The following is a 21,791-nucleotide window of genomic DNA, read 5'->3' as shown; positions in this document are numbered from 1 at the left end:
TGTGCAGAGGGCTGAGCTCAGTAAGAAGGGCGGCAGGCACTAATTGCACATTCAGAACAGGTGTGTGCCTGTAGAGCCACCTCTTAATTACCAGGTTTGGCATTTTGGCACTGGCAGCCTGGAACTGAATGCTGGAACTGAGTGGCCAACGGGGCTGTTCCTATTGTAGGTCCGCGGAGCTGAGAAGTGGAATTTCTAATTACATGGCTTCAACCTAATTAAAGCCTCCATCCAGACAGGCAGAAAGCAACCAGATTTGAGGACGTGGATCCCGGAACACATCCTGACAGCATCTCCAGCCCTGGCCCTGTTTTCTGGGTGGCATCACCAGCAAAAACAATTTCTGTTTAGTGCTATTAAACAGCATCTTACAATTCCCACTTCTGCGCTAACATACTTGAAAAAGAAAAAAGAAAAAAGGCGGAGGAGGATAAGCTGTACTAGTCACCCTTTGATGTCACGATGGTAAGCCTTGCTTACAAAACCCTTGCTCTCCCTCATGCTGTCTCTCGTTTCTGTTCTTCCCTGCACCATCCATATTTTCTCCCAGGAACTTCCTTCCCTTTTCGCATGCATTCCTTCCGCCAAGATCTTCTTTCCCATCTGGTCTGCACATGAACTCTTATTCATCCATCAAAACTTCACTCCCGCGTCACCTCCTCTCTGAAGCCTTCCCAGTGCAGCTCCTCCCCGCTTAGACAGACTAAAATTCTCCCTACTACTTCTGTTTTTGCATGTATCATGCCTGACTGTACTTAGTCATCTCAACCTCTCCCTTTATTCTCAGGCTCTACCGTCTGTCTCTGCAAAGCAGTCGGGGTTTTTCTAAAATGTAGGACAGGTCCAGTCCTTTCCATTCACAGAGTCTCACACACACTGGCGTCTCACACTAAGACCTGACTCTTTGACCCTCTCAGTCCTTAACCTTTCTACTTTTTCACCTCTTAAAAAGGCCCTCCTGCCCAAAAGCATAAGAATGATATAATGGACTTTGGGAACTCGGGGAGAGGGCGGTGAGGAATTAAAGACTATACACTGGGTACAGTATACATTGCACAGGTGACTGGTTCACCAAAATCTCAGAAATCACCACTGAATAACATATCCATGTAACCAAGAACCATCTGTTCCTCAAAAACTATTTAAAAAAGGCCCTCCCAATCTCCAGTCTACAGTGTCCCTTTTCTCCCATCACCCTCTCCCACAAAATGGTCTATCCCCCTCACTCTTGGTGACATATTTTTATTAGTCTACTTGTTTATTTCTTTATTGCCCATCTCCCTACTAGAATGTAAGCTACAGGATGGCAGGCACAGTGCTCATAAAATAGGCACCCAGGCTAGGCGTGGTGGCTCACGTCTGTAATCCCAGCACTTTGAGAGGCCAAGGCGGGCGGATTATGAGGTCAGGAGATTGAGACCAGCCTGGCCAACATGGTGAAACCCTGTCTCTACTAAAACTACAAAAAAAAAAAAAAAATTAGCGGAGAGTGGTGGCATGTGCTTGTAATCCCAGCTACTCAAGAGGCTGAGGCAGGAGAATCACTTGAATCAAGGAGGTGGAGACTGCAATGAGCTGACTCACACCAGTGCACTCCAGCCTGGATGACAGTGCAAAACTCCATCTCAAAAAAAAAAAAAAAAAAAAAAGGCACCCAATGATATTAGTGAAATGACCAAACCTTTGAATACCAGAGCCTGATACAGAGTAGATGCTCGATAAATTAATAAAGTTGGTACTTAAATTCTAAGGAACAAAAGTAAAATCAGTGGACATCCAGATACACAGAAACCAGGAGCTAACTGAAATCGACCTGATTCCTCCACCTCTTCCCTGTGTCCACTCCTGGTTTCCAGATGGATATAATCAATCTTCAGGGGCTGCCCTGATGATGGTTTCCTCCAGGAGGAGGGTACACGATACCTGTCCTCTCAATACACCCTAATTGAGTAAAGAGAAGCCAAGTGATTTTATAATTGAGAAAAAACAGCACCAAATCCAAACCAGAATGTAACTGACAAGCAGCTGGAAAACTGTTGACGGAGGTCACGTGTGAGACGAGTCTAAGCCCACCACTGAACCTGAGCTTGCAATCACTTTGAGAGCAGCTCTACCTGCAGCCCAGACCACCGCTGTCTGCTAGTGTCCCCCACCACGCCTGAGCTTCTGGAAACTACGATCCATTGGCCACATCTGGAGGCTGATCAATCACAAACAACTCACGCCCTCGCTGATGTGCTCTTGCACTTCCCATCCCCCAAACCCACATCCCCAAAAGACACCATCTGGGTAAAATGAGGTGGCTTCCATCAAAGTCCTCAAAACCCATGAAAGCTTCAGTCTTGAGGAAGCCAGTACATCTGCTGCCTGGCAAATGCTCTTTTCACAGAACACAAAATAGTCATGGGCCTGTTCTGTACTTCTGTTTCCAGCTGGGACTGGAAGAAAACACCACCCTAAAAATAACAGCGAAAGACTGAACATTCCCTTGGAGGAGCAGACAGATGGGAAGGAGACACAGCCAGGGCAGGGGGCCCCCCAGACACAGTGGCAGCCCCAAACCAGCTGCCTCCTGGCTGTGCCCTCCTGAGTCTACCTCTCAGCCTCTCTTCTCTCTCTCCTTCAAACAGAAATAGGATCTGATCAGGGCAACCCAAGTCTGAGCTAGACCTGATCAATAACTGCAATTGCTTTTATATACTAACATGGAAGTTTCCCAAACTTAAATGAGTTCCTTCACAATGAGGGATGGGCACAGGACTAAATCACGCTGGGAGTGCTGGCAGGCAGGAGTCTAAAGTTTCTTTAGACTGCTCAGAATTCTGAGACAGAGGGCGAAGATTCGCCCCTACCCTTCCTGATTGAGCCAGAGAGCAGTGGCCACCTGGCATTCCCTCACCCCCTCACTCGCTGTGCCTGCTGGCATGCCCCTCCCAAAGAATGACAGGGATCCTCTCTCAGCAGGACTGATGAAGGGGCAGGAGAGGTGGCAGGGCCCACCCTGCACACCACTTGCCTTTCCACACCATCGGGCTGGAGCAGCTGGCCTGGGGAGCCGAGCCAGGAGTTGGAGAACGGCTCTCTTTCCCTCAATACTTCAAACCACAGAATGAAGGTGCTTAGGATAGTCATCCAAGCTACTCAGGGAGGCAGCAGGGAGAGGGATGTCTGGATTCTGCAGGGGCAATGAGTGGGGATGAGGAAGCATGTCCCAGCCATATTTGCAAACACCATCAAGAACTGTTGTTTTTTCCTTTGAGAGCCTTACTCGAATCACCCGGCACGGCTAAATGTGGTTCATCTTAGTGAACCATCTACGTGTTTTCTTGCTTTCTGTCTTGAAATAACAAATATTTTAATTTTCTTTGAAAATAATTTAAATTCTCAACTTATAAGTTTGTGAATTTCTCTGGTGTAGGAGCTCTGCTAGATTGAAAGACTCCCTTGTCTGTAGGATAAAAGCCCTCTCTGGCCGGGCATGGTGGCTCATGCCTGTAATCCCAACACTTTGGAAGGCTGAGGCAGGTGGATCACCTGAAGTCGGGAGTTCGAGACCAGCCTGACAAACATGAAGAAACCCCGTCTCTACTAGAAATACAAAATTGGCCAGATGTGGGGGCACAGCCTCTGATCCCAGCTACTCGGGAGGCTGAGGCAGGAGAATTGCTTGAACCTGGGAGGCAGAAGTTGCAGCAAGCCGAGATTGTGCCATTTCACTCCAGCCTGGGCAACAAGAGCGAAACTTTGTCTCAAAAAAAAAAAAAAATCCTCTCTTTAATGTGACATTCCAGCCTCTCCATCTCCCAGCCAGCCTCCTGGATCTTCTCTCCTCCAACCCCAGGCCCAAGCTGCAGTGCTCTTCTGTGCTTCTCTGGGCCTTTTTCACATGGAACTTCCTGCCCTGAATGTCTTTATCACCTTCCGGGACAACCAGCCAGCAAGCTTCTTCCTATCCATGCTTCAGAACCCAGCTGGCTGGTGGCCTTTTCTCTGGGCCTCTTTCTTTCTCTTTGCTCCTAAAGCATTTCTCACTTTGTTATATACACATCTCACCATGGCCCCTCAACTAAGATGGTGAGTTCCTTAAGGATTTGGACAATGGCTTAAAACTTTGTTTTCCCAAATGCCTGTCTACCGCAGGTGTTCCAAAACAGTCTGGTAGACAAAATCATGAATGAATGAATGAATGGCAGACAAGACTATCTTCCACTAGTAGTGCCATCTAGATGCTCTGTTCATACTCTGGCAATAAGGCGGCCCTTGTTATTGCCTGATTTTCACAAGGCCGCACAGAAAGAGAAGGTGGGTGTTAAATTTCCCTTTAAAAGATACGTAACTTTATAGGAAGGGAAGTGTGATAAGAATGAAAAGCTAGTCGAGTACATGCAATAGGGGATCCCCCTCCGGTGTGGAACTGTTCACCTGCAGATCATGTGAAATGTCCTTGGCAAACAGCTGCTGCTCAGCGAGGGCTCAGGTAGAGGTGAGCAGGTGATCCGCGTAGGTGTTAGAATTTCCCCAAGTACGGAGGATCTGTGGTAAGTGTATCAGGAGATACTAAGATAACTACAGCAAGCTTAGAGTGCTTGCAGGAGAAATCCAGACTCTCCTGTAACTTTAGTTTTATACAAACAGGTAAATCGATCCCCATCTCTCTCTGTTAAAAGGTTCCACTTGCCTCCTTTCCCAGTGACACCTAATCTGAAAGTTTCTTTGCTTCCGGTGCTGTGTGAACTGCAGAACACTTTTAAGTGTTCCCCTTGGCCAAACAAAAAGGGGAAAAGGCGTTTTTTAAAAAAAAGTTATTGGCTTTGTTTTCAGCCCAAGGCAGCCAGTGTTTACATGTGGCACTCACGTTACTTAGTGAAGACCTCCACATTACACCCAGGGTGAGCAATCATCTCAGGGCTAGCACAAAACATACACAGACCGCAAGGGCTACACAATGCCAGGCAGGGTGGAAAAAAGCTTCACCCTTTCCAGCACCATCAAACATCTTGCTCCGTAAACACCACCGACACAGAACACTTACCTTGGAACACAGACGTAAGCCGAACCAGCAATTAGCCTGCTTACAAACTAACAGCAAGAAGACGCCTACCAAAGGAGCTTTCGGCAAGACCCGACTTGAAATCCTCATCAGCGAGACTGTTCCCCTGGCCTCAGCCTCAGCCACGTTTTATCCAGGACCCTTGATTTACGGCAGCTCCACTTCTTGTTCTTGATTCCTTTGGCAGCAATCATCTGCGGCCGGGGGAGTGTGCGGCCGTGTTAGGTTTGAGATGGCATCACAGTGGGAGATGTGTGGGAGATGAATAATTCAAACTATAGGAACGGGAGGCCTACTCCAAGGGGTAAAGGTGGATGGAGAGAGAGCGGGAACACAGGATCAGGGTCAAACTCTCAGAACTGCAAGAAACCTCAGAGACCTGTTTGGCTAATATGGCCCAAGCTGGCATCCGGATGGACACAGTGGCTCAGAATGCTGGTAGGTATCAAGGAGAGGATTCTGTACTCATGGGGAAAATGCTAGGTGAAACACACGTTTATTTAATGTATAATCTCCTTTTAGCTACAGTATTTCTCAGGGCCTTTAAAATGCTAACATGGAACTCTTTTTTTTCTACACTATACCACTATACCTATTAAATTTTCTTTTCTTTTCTTTCTTTTTTTTTTTTTTTGAGACAGAGTCTTGCTGTGTCACCCAGGCTGGAGTGCAGTGGTGCCATCTCGGCTCACTGCAACCTCTGCTTCCTGGGTACAAGGGATTCTCCTGCCTCAGCCTCCTGAGTAGCTGGGATTACAGGCACCCATGACCATGCCCAGCTAATTTTGTATTTTTAGTAAACATGGAACTTCACCATGTTGGTCAGGCTGGTCTCGAACTCCTGACCCCGTGATCCACCCGCCTTGGCCTCTCAAAGTGTTGGGATTACAGGTGTGAGCCACTGCACCTGGCCTAAAACAAACATTTATTTAATTTATAAATACAGTTTTTTGCTTTTAGCTACAGTATTAATCTTTTTTTTTTTTAAAGACAGACGAGTCTTGATTTTGTCCCATGGGCTGGAGTGCAATGGCACAATCTTGGCTCACTGCAACCTCCACCTCCCAGGTTCAAGCGATTCTCCTGCCTCAGCCTCCCAAGTAGCTGGGATTACAGGCACCCCCCACCAGGCCTGGCTAATTTTTTGTATTTTTAGTAGAGATGGAGTTTCACCATGTTGGTCAGGCTGGTCTGGAACTCCTGACCTCAGGTTATCCACCCGCCTTGGCCTCCCAAAGTGCTGCGATTACAGGCGTGAGCCACTGCACCCAGAAGAACTTTCTCTTCACTGAAAAAACTTGGAATAGTGGAATAGCGCATCTCAACATCTGGTCTGCAAGATGAACCCCAAACCGTCCTGGAGGAGATACATGCAAAACCTGAGAGGAAGCATTTAAAACTATGATAAATAATTTGACATTGTGACAGTATCCAAGGCCATGATCAGTGAGCTCACTGGCCAGTGTATGTGTTGCTAATTGTGTGGCAGGAGGCACATGGCATGATCTGTGTGCTTGTCACATGCAGTAGGACAGCATATTGAGCCACAGTCATTTGGAAAAACGTGGTCCTACAGCAGAGTTGGCTGGGCACTGGTTTAGAAAACACTGCTGGGTCCAATTTCTATGGTATACATTGGGTATTCTGCTGACACCAGAATGCCAGAGTGACTTGAGTAGGTCACATCACAAAGTATCCACAGCAAAAGGCTAACCCTAACATTTGCCAACTGGGAAACCTGATAAAAGCAAAGACAGGGAACTAAAAAAGTAAAAAAATAGAAGCATGTCACTGAAAATGATTTCATCACAGCGATTCTGATTTTAATTGGCAGCCAGCTAAGCAGACCTGCACACAGATTCATCTGGGATCCCTACAAGTGAATAAAATGAAAAAGTCAAATAGATAAAAGCTCCTGCCCCAACTCTAACAAGAATGCTCCTGATGAACCGGATTGAGAAAATTTAACCCTGAGATGTGCATACCTGAAAAAAGTGGGAAAACCATTTGCAGCTCCCCGCTCTGATAACAAAGGAGAGAAGCAGGCCAAGTGTGAGACAGGAAGGGCCAGGGAGGGTGGAATGCGGGAAGGAGAGAAGATGCCCCATCCACAGGCCCAGGAGCTCACCACGTCCAGCCAGCTGTTGCCTTGAGAAAGGCAGGCATGGCACAATCAGATCCTTTATAAAAGTACCAGGAAATCTGGATTTGTATGTGAAACCTCCCAACCTGCCAACATAGCCAATAAATTTTCTTTTTGAGGCGCAGTTTTGCTCTTGCTGCCCAGGTTGGAGTGCAATGGCGTGATCTCAGCTCACTGCAACCTCTGGCTCCCGGGTCCAAGCGATTCTCCTGCCTCAGTTTCCCAAGCAGCTGGGACCACAGGCATGCGCCACCACGCCCAGCTAATTTTGTATCTTTAGTAGAGACAGGGTTTTGAACTCCTGACCTCAGGTGATCCACCCTCCTCGGCCTCCCAAAGTGCTGGAATTACAGGTGTCAGCCACCGTACCCGGCCAAATTTAAAACCCCATGAATATTTACTCTTGGCTTCATTTATATTAAGTTCAACAACAGGCAAAACTATCTGCAGTGATAGAAGGTGAGACAGTGGGTGTCCTTGGGATGGGACCAGTAACCAGAAGGGGATGCAAAGGTAGCTTTGGGGGTTCTTGAACTGCCACTTCTTGATCCTGGTGCTTTTTACCAACGACATACTTGTATGTTTGCTTTGTGAAAAGTCATCGGACTCTGCACTTCTGATTTGTGCACTTTTCTATAAGTATGTAACAAATTTAAATAAAAACTCAAACCCCACAGATTTATAAACAATATAATGCCTGAAATTTCTTTCAAATAATACTGGAAAGAGATAACTCAACACCTCCTTAGAAATGATGGAGGGGGCCAGGCGTGGTGGCTCACGTCTTGATCCCAGCACTTTGGGAGGCCAAGGCAGGTGGATCATCTGAGGTCAGGAGTTCAAGACCAGCCGGACCAACATGGAGAAACCACATCTACTAAAAGTACAAAATTAGCCGGGTGTGGTGGTGCATGCCTTGGGAGGCTGAGGCAGGAGAATCGCTTGAACTTGGGAGGCGGAGGTTGCAGGAGTCGAGATCGTGCCATTGCATTTTAGCCTGGGCAACAGGAGTGGAACTCCCGTCTCAAAAAAAATCAGAAATGATGGAAGTCTTGGTGAAGGTGTAAAAATAAAGCCATGTCTAGAAGTGGTTAAGAGTGGTGTTCATATACATGCTGCCATCTCTCTGAGGTTTCTCCTCGTGTGTAGGGAGAGCTCAATTAACTGGAGCTTCAAGGAAGAGCATGTCCTGCAGAGAAGCAACCCACACAAGCGTTCTTGGCACAGGTAAGGGGTGGTGACTAGCAGGGCCAGCAGCTGCAGCGTAAGTAAGGGCCAAGTTCTCCATGGAGCGCATAAAGTCAGGGTGGGCCGGGTGTCTTTATATAACACATTTTCATGCACACCTGCTGGGGACAGTATAAAACCCGGTGTCTCCACAGGGGGTGGGGGCAGGGTGTTCACGGTGCTGGACAATGCAGCTCAGATGCAATGGGCCACAGAGTGTAAGGTGTAGGAGGTGCCAGTGTGATCCCAAGAGCCGAGAATCTGAGTGGCATAGTTGTGGGGCAGATGGGAGAGAAGGGATGAGTTGGTAGATGAGGGGATGGGAGGAGACCTCGGTCAGAGATGGGGAGTCAAATGCACAGATGTTGGGGCAAGGGATGGCAGGAAAGTGCTGGTGTGGTGCACGGATGGCGTGGTTGAAGACTGCCACCATCAACATGAACATCAGAGCAACCGACGGGCCAGGAACGAGTGTGGGGGATAAAAGAGAATAGAGACAGAAAAAGGGATGAAAAAATCAAATCTCGGAAACGCTTTTAAGTGGAAAAGTCAAGAGGAAAGAAACAACAGGAGCGATGGCTTACACTGGTCCAGAAGGAGCGTGGCATTGAATTTCAGCCAGGCAGACAGCCTGGAGTTGCGGAGTTTGAAGAGCCCTCAGGGAGGCATTCCCTTCTTCTTAGGTCCAGGAGGTAGAGCCACCTACAGATACAGCTGTATGACCTTCGGCAATCTCTATGAGTTTCCATTTCCTCCCTTGGAAAGTAAGGGAAATCACACAGGAAGCATCGCTGTTAAGATGAAGTAAGCGCCTGGCCCGTTGGCCTGCACACGGCAAGTCCTCGGATGAGGCTTGCTGAGGCTAAGACATATTTTTTCCTTTTTTATTACACAGTCACTGACTTTCTGGCCCCCTTCTTATCTCCTTAGCTCTTTTTGGAAAGCTCCTAGAAATGTAAAATGCAAAATCACACTTTACAATTTGTACTATCTTATCTCATGCTTTGGCTTCCTCCTAAAATGGTTTTTAGATTTACCAGTGATTTAGTAGGACAAATGATTTCAAAATTAAAATTAAAAACCAGGCTTAAATTGCCTGCAGATCTCCTCAAGCCCGTAGATTTCAGTCTATCAACTAAGACAGGTTTCTCAGGGACAAGTTCATGACTCCTGTACTTCCTCAGTGCTTTAAGTGCTGCTTATACTTGGTAAGAGCACCAGATAAGAGCAAATGCTCCGATGGGATTTTTGAGGCAGTAAAACTACCCCGAATGCTACTGTAATGTGGGATGCAGGTCATTACACATTTTTACAAACCCAGAGAATGTGCAACACTAATAGTGAGCCCTAATGTAAATTACAGGCCCTGAGTGATGATGTGTCAATCAATGCAGGTTCATCAATTGTAACAAATGTAGCAGTCTAGTAGAGGATGTTAATAGTGGGAGGCTGTGCACATCGAGGAGCGATGAGTATTTGTGAAATTTGTATACTTTATTAAATTTTGCATTGAACCTAAAACTGCTCTACAAATAAGGTCTGGGCCTGGTGTGGTGGCTCACACCCGTAATTCTAGCACTTTGGGAGGTTGAGGAGGGCAAACTGCTTGAGGCCAGGAGTTGGAGACCAGCCTGTGCCACACAGTGAGATCTCATCTCTACAATTTTTTTTTTTTTAATTAACCGGGTGTGGGCCAGGCATGGTGGCTCACGCTTGTAATCCCAGCACTTTAGGAGGCTGAATCTAGCAAATCACCTGAGATCGGGAGTTCTAACTAGCCTAACCAACATAGAGAAACCCCATCTCCACTAAAAATACAAAATTCCCCGGATGAGGTGGCGAATTCCTGTAATCCCAGCTACTCGGCAGGCCGAGACAGGAGAATCGCTTGAACCCAGGAGGCGGAGGTTGTGGTGAGCCAAGATCGCGCCATTGCGCTCCAGCCTGAGCAACAAGTGCGGTGGCTCAAGCCTGTAATCCCAGCACTTTGGGAGGCCGAGGCAGGTGGATCACGAGGTCAAGAGATCGAGACCATTCTGGTCAACATGGTGAAACCCCGTCTCTACTAAAAATACAAAAAAAAAAAAAAAAAAAAAAAAAAATTAGCTGGGCATGGTGGCACGTGCCTGTAATCCCAGCTACTCAGGAGGCTGAGGCAGGAGAATTGCCTGAACCTGGGAGGCAGAGGTTGCGGTGAGCCGAGATTGCGCCATTGCACTCCAGCCTGGGTAACGAGAGCGAAACTCCGTCTCAAAAAAAAAAAAAAAAAAAAAAGCCGGGAGTGGTGGTGTGCACCTGTAGTCCCTGCTACATGGGAGACTAAGGTGGGAGGATTGCTTGAGCTGGGGAGGTAGAGGTTGTGCCACTGCACTCCAGCCTAGGCGACAGAGCAAGACCCTGTCTTCAAATTATTTTTTTAAAGTGCTCAATAAATTTTTGTTAGATGAATGAAAAAGTAAACATAATTTATATTAATGTATTATTCATTGACTATAGAAAAGGATTTTAAATGGTCATCTTGGGCTTCCTCCATTAATAAGTATTTTAAATCAATGATAAGGTAATGATCACTTCACTGCCTTACTCTCTCTCTTTACCCCATCTCTTCCCGTATCCATCCACCCACCCACTTGGGGATCTTCAGTGGGAACAGGATGTTTACTCTGTGTATCCGTGTCAACTGGCAGCACTAACATATGCTAAGTGCCTGGAGACAGACTGGAACAATCAGAGGAGAGGGCACCAGGGACAAGCCCGACAACACAGCAAGAGGAAGGGCTGAACCCAGCCTGGAGAGTTGCCGGTGCACAAGGCCAGGCCGGCAGGGAGAGGCTGCTCAGCTAGGAAAAGGCACCAGGAGGGATCTGGACGACAATTACTGGTCTCTAATTGTGTGCTCTGTGTGTCTCTCCCCAGGGAGATGGTGCTTTCATGGAAGTGAGAGGGAAATCTTGTATTTCTTGAGTACCTCATGCAGCAATGTGCACTTCCTGCCTTGCCCTTTTCATACGGTTCATTCATCATCTACACTGGCCTTTAGAAATGCAAGGAAAAAGCTTGCCTCTTTCAAATCCACAAGAGTTCTTGTCGCCACCGCGGAGGAAGCCTATCCGCAGAGCCTGGGGCGTTTGTGGGCTGAGTTGGTGGGCTTGTCAGTGCCCACGAGGAGATAACCCCTCTCTCCTCTGAGGCTGTCCAGGGGAGCGTTCCTTCCCCTGCTCTGGGCAGGGGCGGCCGCAGGGTCCAGTGCCCAGGGCTTAGGGTTAGGAGGACGGGCCTGGAGTGTGTGAGCAGCGGGGGAGGTGCTGGGCCGGGGGACGGAGCACTCGGTCTGAGCCCAGGTGAGATTCAGGGATCGGAGGGGACTTGAGAGTGACCGGCCTTTTCCTTTTTCTCATCTCCTTTCCATCCCAGGCCTTCCCACTTTCTCTCTATCCTGTCATTCAGTGGCCCACATTATGGAAATGAAGGTGTTTTCTGTTATCTACTGAATCTGCCGAACCGCCTTACAGGCACCCATTATAGAAGTGGGTGGAAAGAGGATTAGCCATTTCTTTCCCCTAAGAGAAAAGGGGGCGGGGAAAAGGGAAAAAAGAAACGTGCTCGTTGCAAACGGATTCACTTTCTTGCCAGCAACCCCTCTCGCTTCCCCGGCCCAGAATAAGTCCCGGAAAAGCCGGGGTGTCCTCTCCGGCTGTCAAGAATCCGCTCGGGCCGCTGTCCCGACAGCCGGGGCTGCAGGAAGGCGAGGCGGGCTCCCTGCAGGACTCGAGAGCCGAACGTTCAGAGAACAGACTCCTCCGCTCCAGAAGGCAGGAGGATTTGTGCAGGAAGGTGTAGACCCGACAAAGAGAGGGGAACGAAAGGAAGAGAGCACGATCGATCAGCTGATGGGCTCGACTTGGAAAGCGAAGGCAGCCCAGGACCAAATCAGCAGCACGGGGTCGAAGCTGAGCCGCGGAACTGCCCCGCCGGCCTCGGCGGGGGCGGGGCTCGCCCGCTCAACCCGCCTCTCTGGGCGGGGCTCTCCTCGCAGGCGAAGCACCATTGGTCTCTCGGCAGCCCCTCCACCCAATCAGCGCGAAGACGGGTCCCGCCGGCACCGCCCACCCCGAGCGCGGGCCGCTCTGCCAGGCCCCACCCAACAGGTGAGGCCGGAGGGCGGGGTGGGTCACGTGGCCACGGCCGACGACCCGGAGGGCAGAGGGGCGGGGAAGGCGGCCCCAGTCCCAGCCGCCGGCCCTGCCCCCTCGCTGGGAGGCTGCGCCATCTGTCCCCGGCTCAGCGGCCCCCAGGCTAGAGGAGGCGATCCCGCGCGACACCAGGGCCGCGTCGACGGATGCCCGAGGCCGAGCGGCTCGGAGCCTTTTCCCCTGCCGGCGGCAGCGTCCCCGGCCACCCTTCCAGAACGGGCCGTCCAAGCCAGCGCCCCTCTAGCTGCCGAAAGGAGCGGACACGTGGCAACGTCTGGGACCGCTGGGGCCCTGCTGGACACTTCCGTCCCCAGATCTGAAAAAGGGGGGCGGCTCTCTAAGCTCCATTCATTAAATCAATACTGTGATTTTTTTTCACTGCTCTTCCCAATGTTTTTTTTTTTCACTCTCCATTTGCTTCTCAAACCTCCTAGTGCCCAGAACCATCTTTCAGCATTTTATGGGTTTCTAAGCAAGTATAACCGCATTAAGTAGTGTGAGGCAAAGACTTGGGAGAAAACAGGGATTCTGAATCCTACGTGTAAGGTGCTTCATGGACACACATGGAATTGTTCACATTCTAGGCAATGGCGTTCAAAATAGTGACCTCTTGGCGAGAGAGTCTGGGCTGAAACACGGTCAACTCGATATTAAACCAGTCTTAGTTTTTCACATTTGCCATATGTAGAACAAAAATATCTTACTCCAGCGATGTATGGTGTGTGTACTTTTTTTAGTGTCCGGAAAATATAAACTCTCAGACCGTCCTCTTTAACCAGCTCTAAATCCAAAGAGACGCTCTTATTAATTTTTACGAACAGCAATCTTTGGGAGGCAAAAACTGTGCATTACAACTGTGCTATTTAAGTATGTTTCATCCATGACAGAATGAAGTACATTTTCTGAATGACCCAGTAACAAGCTATTTTCAGTATTTTTCAGGTTACAGAAATGTGTATGAAATTTACATTTAGAAGAACTTACAAAGGAAATTAATACCACTCTTATCTGTGTACAAATAAAATTAATGGTGGGTTTTATTAGCATTAGCAGTGTTTTAACATATAGACTCTTGGCTGCAATAAAAATTATTTATTATCATTTTATTAAGATGGTAATTGGTTCTCACATCCTAAACTTTTCCCCATATCTCTTGACAAGAAAAATCAGAAATAAAAATCAACATGCACTAACATCAGTTTTATTTGATGTTAGTTTCATTTTGGCATAGTTTGAGAGAAATCCAACAAGGTAATGTTTTAACTATATAAAACAAGGTAATGCTTTAAATATATAAAAGGCAATGTTTTAAATATATAAAACGTTTCATGCTCTACTTACAATTAGTTTTCAGAGATATCAGTATCTCATTTCTTTTCGGTCATGGCAAGTGTTTTCATTCGAGGTAGGCAGCATATTGTTTTCATTACCCTTGAAAATATGCCACATACTTGGGGGATTCATTTTGCTGGAATTCCTGACTATCCCAACAGCCTAGGATTGAAATTTCTCTTACTGTCTGAAATCATCGACTGTTAAATGAGAGAGGTAGTGCCCTATTTGGAAACTAACTCTATTCACAGCAAAAGAAATCCTCATTATGCTCTGCCTTTAGAGTAGGCATTTTGTGTTTCTGTCAATCAACTTAATTTCCATGTTCATAGAGTGAGAACATAAAGTATTCAAAAAACTACTGACATAGAAACCAGTCGGCAAGCAGCCTGAGTCACGTATTTCAGTTCTGAAGCTTTAAATAAACGCCACCTCCCTGATTCAGAAAACTAGCTAACTGGTGAGTTTGTCTTTTTAAAAATTCCTGGTGTGCTTTTAATTACAAATAATTTTAGTGATTCAAAAAGTCATTTCATATAACCAGAAAACCTTATTCCTACAACATATTATCAACAAAAAGATAAATTAGCATACATATGTGGATTAAGGGTATGTGACAATTGACTTTTCAAAATACTAAAAAAATTTTTTTTTTTTTTTTAGACTAAAACACCAAACTTGAAACACAGAAGTTGTGACAGGTCATTTTAAAGTTTCAAGCAACACAACTTTAGCTGGAAAAATATCTTTCACAGATGCTGGTCTATGCTAAATTATAAATTTTCAATTATCAGTTTCCATTAAAAAACATAATCTAGCTTAGCCAACATGTAATTCCGAATTGCAGTTTTCTATTTTGATAAATACTTTTTAAGACATGTACTGCAACCTAATTTTTAGAGACCTGTTCAATAATAATGTATCGTTTGGAAGATAACAAGTATAATCTAATTTATATATTATAGCATTATATTTATCTAAAACAAATGGCTTGCTATTAAATTTTGACTATTTTATTAACTCTGAGCATCTGGGAAAACACTTATGATTAGGTTAATTTATGTTATATTTTCCCTTCAACTTGTAAAAGATTAATCAACCATTTTATGGTCTAATTTAGGTGCCTAATTAAAAACAGAGTTCAACACATGCTCCACTGTCTTGCTAATAAATCTTGACAGCTTTGTAACATGATGGTTTGTATTTCAAATTGTTGCATACAAATGTAGATTTTTTTTTTTTTAATCTTTACCCAGCATCTTGGAAGTGAGTTACATACTTGGTTTAAACTAGGACTGAGAGAGTGCAATTACTTCAAAATGGATTATCCCCAATCAGATCTTTTCTTAAATTTCCCTCAGTAAAGACAGAAACAGTCTTTGCTAGGTTTTCTGAAGTAGAAAAATAGGGGGCAATTTCGTTTTCTCGGCATTTGTTAAATTTAAAATGTAGGGAAAATTGCTATGTTCAGCTATTAGCCTTCAAGAGAGAGATTTCTGAAGTTACAGCATTTTCTAATTTCATTCTAAAGGAATCTGCTGAAAGTGTTAGCTATAATTTTCTGCTGGTTAATCAGTACAAGTTAATTATTCATGAACTTGATTTGGGGGCTCTCTACATTTTACAAATAAATGAATTCCAAGAAGTTCTGGAACACATCATTTAACCCCACATCCTCCCAGCCTTAAAAAGGGCAAATGGCAGAGAATAAATCTCAAGAGGGACACTCGCTGTTTTCTCTGTCTGGATGCTTGAGGGATGTTTGGTCATTTTAGTGACTACCTTGATTCTAACCGTCCTTTGCACAAAAATGAAACTGCCACAGTTGGTGTGATTATCCTCACATTAGTTATTAACCAATGTTAGATGTAGCAATTAGCCTGTTTGAGGCTGATACTCTTTTAAAGCAAATAGCAAAATCTGCAGTGTGCACTGAGACCACTAAAGGCATGTCAGAAAGCTGTCAAACTCTTCTAAAGCAAATTCAGTTTGGGACCCATGCTATATGATAAATACCCCGCTTCAATCACTTAAGCGAGGAAGCGAAGCACAGAATGATCTCTGGAGCAGGACTGCCTGGGTTGGTATATTAGCTTTGCTACTTCCCAGCTGTGAAATCTTGGGCAAATTGCTTAACCTCTCTCTGCCTGTGTTTCCTCATCTGTAAAAGTACCTACTTCACGGAAGTGTAATGAGGATTAAATTTGCTAATCCTGTAAAACTCGAAACAGTGCCTGGTACATAGGGAAAACATTCACATTCTGTAAGTGTTAGCTACCACCATTACTATCACACACAAACACACAATATACTTTGTTTAATGTTGGCCACAGCGTTAAATTGTCAGTTGATTTTGTATAACCCAGAATGGAAAGAGGAGCCAAGGTGGGAGAGAGAGTTTTTCCCGCTGTACAGTCTAAGGCATATTTTTGTATAACAAACAATAATTACACATTTGGCTAACTTCATTCCCAAACTGAGGACATTGAAATTTAAAAATGTCTACCAACACTGGAATAAAATCACAAAGAGAAACTTTAAAATTTACAGATTTAATTTTTGACCATTCAAAGTTTAAATCGACATCCCAAGCCTAAATGGACAGGGCAGGTGTTTTCTCCACCTTTGCACATGTGGAGTTCTGAACCACAGCACCATGCTTCTCAAACACTATGGGGGCCAAGGAACAGAAGGAAACGGCCAGTTTCACCAGCCTGCTTGATAAGCCCCTCTGTGGGGTCTCCATCGGTGCCTGCTAAGTTTGGGAGGCCTGATTCAAGAGGGCTGCATAATGAATTGGAAAAGTCAACCCAGAAGAGTCCTCCTCGCAGACTAAAACCAGCTGGAGATCCAGTGTGGATGGACAGTCCATACTAGCACGTTTGATTTTTGCAAGGTTAAGGAAGTGGAAAGGCTCCCACACTTTGAACAGTGGCAGGGCAGCTCGGTGGGTTCCATCTCACCATGACCCCTCCGGATCCGGCCAATGGTGTCTCCTTTTGCCAAGGGAAAGGAAGAGCAATCAAATTCCGAGATGTCCTGCAAATCCGCCAAGCCCTGAGCTACTGGTTAGGCCACTAGCAGGGCTGTATATCAACCGATTAAACCCATTAACCACTCACAGAGACAGCCACGACCTCGTTCTCTAACAGATTACGATGCTGATCCTTAGACTCAACCATCCGTGCCCATCGTTTTTGTCCTTAATGCCTTCAAAATGTCTCCCCACTCTCAAATTCTCTAGTTCTTGAGGACTTGTACCAGGCTTCTAAATTGCACCTCTCCCTGGTTAATTACTATTTGTGCTCTTCTCCCATTGGCTGCCTGACTGCAGGGACAGAGCAGAGATACAGTGGAGCACACCTCTGGCACGGAGCAAAGCTTGGCAGAGAGGAGGGGACTCCAGCAAGGGCGAAGGGTGCACTTTGGGCACCAGATTTTAGGTAAAGTGCTCTAGGTCAGGAGTCGCCTCCTGGCGTGGTCTGTTTAAAGTTAAAAAGGCCGCCTCCAAAATCATTGTGACGTCCATACCTTTGCCCAGACACCCATCAATTATTCTCAATTAGAACTTTTTAAGTAAACAGACAGTATTTAAAAGATTTTTTGCCCCCTTGGAAAATATCCACCAACCCTGCAGCCGCGCCGGGCACTGCTGGCGTAGTCCAAGAACGCAGTATTTGGGGCCAGTTGCGGCATTTGCAGTGGGCTCCCACAGCCGTGTCCCCAGGGCCACCGCCGCGGGCCCTGTGCCTCCTGGTCCCGGGAGTGACGCTTATCAATTCAGGGAGATGGCTCGGGAGGACGAAAAACCTCCCGCCTCCCGCATCCCAGCTAAACCCTGGCGCCACCTCCACTCCCAGGGCCAGTCGCGGTGCGCCGCCGCTCGCCGCGCAGCCCCCGGGCGCAAGTCCCCACCCGAACCTCCCGGGCTGCGCTCTCCGCTGCAGGCGCCTGGCTAGGGTTTCCATGCGACTTCTTTCTTCATTCAGCGTTTTTGAGTCAATCAAAAGGAAAGTGGCAGGTGGAGGGCAGCCTCCTAAAAGACTGCGTGAATTTTCCTATGGGGATTTCCATAGCTTGCCCCAGGTGCTTCAAAACTGCCTGACATTAAGGGTTCAGTCCTTTTCTTGCCAGTTCCTCCCAACCCGGCCCCAAGTGTGTCTGATCTCAGAAAATCCTAGGCTGCCTCCGGGCTCTGGCGGGTTCCACCTGGAAGGGCGCTAGTTACAGCCTGCCACCCGACCCCGGAATCACTATCCCAGGAGGTGGGGAGTGGTGGTAGGAATAACAACACAATCGATGACAATAGCTAACAAATCGAGCGGCCCTCTCGTGCCTGCGAGGCACCTGACCTTACCAGCCTATTCACTCTCCCCATCCCTGCCCAGAATCTGCATTATTCCCACTGCACAGATGAGAGCACCGAGGTTCACTCGACTAACCAGGACATGAATCTAGGCGTCGGACTCCAGAGCCCGCCTTCTTATCCACCAGTGTCCCGAGAATACGTTACAGCCCGGGAACGGTGGGAAGGGTGACTGTCACGGCTGGTTAAACCTCGAGACTTAGGCAACTCCTGACAATAATATAAAACGTTAAGGACAAAGGGGGGCAGAGTAGGACAAGGCTGGGAAAAGAGCGGTTTTAATCCGCGAGGTCAGCCCACTTTTATTCTCCATCCCACCCAGGTCCAGATAGCGGGGTGGGGATAGGGAGGGGGCGTTCAGTTCTCTTCTCCTCTTTTGTTTTCCCAATTCTCGAGCCTCTGCTGTGAAGCTAATTGGGCCTGGAGGGGTGCCTGAACGTCGTGCTGGCTGGGGTTGCGAGTGTAGACCCCAAGGAAGAGGTGGGGGCCGGTACCTGGGCCCCTAGTCGGAGACAGTTATCCGAGGCCGGAGTCTAGACCTCCTGCCCACTCGCGCCTTACCCGAAGCCCAGGCAACCCAACAGTTTACCCCCAAAGGCCAGCAGCTGCGGAAAGCAGTGGGCAGGGGTCGTGATTATGACCCCGGGGCCGCTGTCCCTTTGGAACATGACCCGCAACCCGACTCAACAGAATTTCCGGAAACCGCGACCTCGAAGCAACCCTCATTTCTCAATCAATGGGCCCCTAATATTCTTTGCCCCGGACGTGTAAAAGCCCCGCGGAGACACGCGTCCTTGCTTTCGCTATCCCAGCGCCGAGGCCAGGGAGGCGGAAACGGGCGGCGGTGCCCGGGGCTCCGGACGCCTTCAAAGCCGCGCGCCGCTCCTGCCCGTTGCAGTGCTCGCCTTTGCCCGATAGGGACCAGCACAGCTCCATGCTCCGCGCGCCGCCAGCCCGGCTCACCCTCCTGAGCCCCGGCGGCTCGCGAGCGAAGCGGGTCTGAATCCCTTGGGATTCCGGTAAGCAAGCGGACTGTAACAAAAAGTTAACAGACTCAGTGGCCTGGGCGGGACGCCGTCGCCCCCACCCCCTCTCCCCATCTGGGAAGCAGAAGCTGCTCTAGAAGTTGGCTGAGGGCGGAGACCAGCCAGAGGGGCGCAGAACATTCCCAGAGTCTCCGGCTCCACGAGGAAAAATTAAAACTGAGTCATAAAATACTCTTAGCCTTGGTACCGCCATGGTTAGAGGGTGGCTCGCTTTGCCAAGCGCGGTCTCAGTCGCTGCGCCTCTTCTTTGCGGCGAGGGCACCTGATTAATTCAAGGGCACCATAGACCACTGAGCTGCCAGCGCTCCGCGAGAACTTTCTGTGGGTTGTGGCGAGAACCGAGCGGGGCGCACCCCGCACCGCACCCGGACAGGATGCGCGGCGCCACCGGCCGCACTCCGCGGTGGTTTCCCTGCCCCACCCCCGGTGGTCTGAAGCTGTAACCCTGCCAGTTCCCTGTCGTTCTCCTGGTTTCCCTTCGCGCAGGGTCGGAATCCACACTGAAGCCCCTGCCCCTGGCGGGAAAACTCACCGGTACCAAGCGAGGCCCTTGTCGTAGCTGCGATCGAAGAAATGGGGCTCGGCGCCCACGGCGCGCACGTCGGGGTGCACGCGCAGGAACTCCAGCAGTGCCCGCGTGCCGCCCTTCTTCACGCCGATGATGATGGCCTGCGGCAGCTGCTTGCTCCCAGACCCACTGAAAAAGCTGGAGATGGGGCTTGGGGAGTCCGGTGCCTCCGGACTCCGCTCCTCCGTGCTCGCAGCGCCCTCGGCCATCTCCTTGCCCGCAGCCAGTGGAGTGGCTGGCGGTGCCCGGAACTGCAGCCTGGGGGGCCTCCCGTCTGCAGCCGTGGCCAGGGCTGGCGAGGGGTGTGAGGCGCGGGATCCCGAGCCCAGCAGTAGCAGCCCCGGCGCCGCGGCGCAGGAGCCGGCGCACGAGTACAGGAACATATAGAGCCAGACGCAGAGCATGGCGAAGAGCAGCGCGAGCTTCCTCCTCACCGGCGGCGGGGGCTGCGGCGGCTGCGGTAGGAGCCGGCCGGGGACATCGAGGCAAGATCGGCCGCCACTCAGGCGCTGCCCCATACGCTGCCCGCGGGCGCGGCCAGGGGCATGGCTCAGCACATGGCGTGGGTCCCGCTGGGCAGTGACCGCTGAGAGGGTTTCCCGGCCCGCTGGAAGCCCGGGTGGCTCGGTTTATAGCCCCCGCGTGCCCGCGGCCGCCGCTGCTGCTGCTGCTGCTGCTCTTCCCCAGGTGGCGGCGGCAGCTGTAGCGGCGGCGGCTCTTGACATGTTGCCCGGCAGGAGCTGCAACTGGAACTGAAAGTCGGGACGGCGGTAACTGCTGGCGGAGGGTCTGCTCCTGGGGCGGGACGACGCGCTCGGAGCCAGGAGGACGTTGCACTCCCGCGCCCTGGCCACTCTAGACGGTGCGCACCGCCGCACGCCGGGGCTGCCTCCTCGCAGTCCTGGGAACTGAGCCTCGCGAGCAGCCCCGGCACTTGCCCGCAGAGGCTGAGGAGGCGAACTGCGCAGGAAGAGAGCTGGGGACAGAGGTGGCGTGGGCGGCCCCGGCCTTCCAGAGTGACGGGCTGCTCTACCTACCAGGAACCCCGAACATCATGCAAATACGGGCGCTGCGCCGAGCGCTCAGCAGCCAACCCGCTCCCGGGACGTGGGGGTGGGGAAAGGCTTCTGGGCGGTGTCGGGCGGTCGGGGATTGCCATTGGCTGCGGAACAAGAGGCGGGCCCAGAGGGGCGGAGTTAGGGGCTGGTGACAGGAGCAGATGATGCGAAGAATGCTGCAGTGACCGAGCGCTGGGAGAGGTCCTACCCTACAGAGTAGGACCGCACGCATTTCCGCACTCTCTCCCTAGGAGCCAGCCTTGGCTGTAGTTGCCCAGATGTTGGGACTCAAGTCTCCATCCAGATGTTTCACAGGACATTTCGTGATAGTTAACGTGTTGCAGTGCAGGGAGGCGGTTGGAGAGGGGAGAGCAAGGGCAGAGATGCACGAGGCACTCGAACCCGCCCAACCCACGCCGGGGATTCATTCAGAGGCCTGTCTGGGGCAGGCATGGGCACAGAAGTTTAAGTACAAATCGCTGTCAACTCCTGTGTGTGTGTGTGTGTGTGTGTGTGTGTGTGTGTGTGTGTGTCTTTCTTATTCTTTGCCAGGTGTTGCTCTCCCTAGGCCTGCCGGTTAACTGGGATCATTGTAAAGTGTCCTTAAGAAAAATCTCCAGCCTTCCAAACTGCCGAAAATAAGTTGGGAAAGGGAAAGGAGAGACCGAAGAAATTAACAGGAAGAGTCTAGTAAAAGTTTCCTGGTCGAAACGTGTGCGTGGGAGTCACGTGTAGGAAGTTTTATCCGACATGAATTTGTTAGAGACGTTAGGTTTGAGAAAATTTTCCATCTTCCCCTTTTCCCTGA

The 21,791-nt window shown here is 49.2% G+C and overlaps 1 protein-coding gene across 1 annotated transcript in view; it reads right to left on the bottom strand.

Annotated features, from left to right (window-relative positions):
• LOC101038227 (heparan sulfate glucosamine 3-O-sulfotransferase 3B1) overlaps positions 1 to 20,519 on the bottom strand; it is a 48,773-nt gene extending 28,254 nt beyond the window's left edge. The window contains exon 1 of the mRNA XM_010339872.3: positions 19,890 to 20,519. Coding sequence (XP_010338174.2) covers positions 19,890 to 20,443 — 554 coding nt within the window. The 5' untranslated portion in view covers positions 20,444 to 20,519. The remainder of the gene's footprint in view (positions 1 to 19,889) is intronic.
• Between the last annotated feature and the right edge of the window lie 1,272 nt (positions 20,520 to 21,791).

This window comes from Saimiri boliviensis, chromosome 17 (assembly GCF_048565385.1).
Source record: "Saimiri boliviensis isolate mSaiBol1 chromosome 17, mSaiBol1.pri, whole genome shotgun sequence".
Lineage (NCBI taxonomy): Eukaryota > Metazoa > Chordata > Mammalia > Primates > Cebidae > Saimiri > Saimiri boliviensis.
The sequence above is the reverse complement of the archived record's forward strand: the minus strand, read 5'-3'. Positions and strand labels throughout refer to the sequence as shown.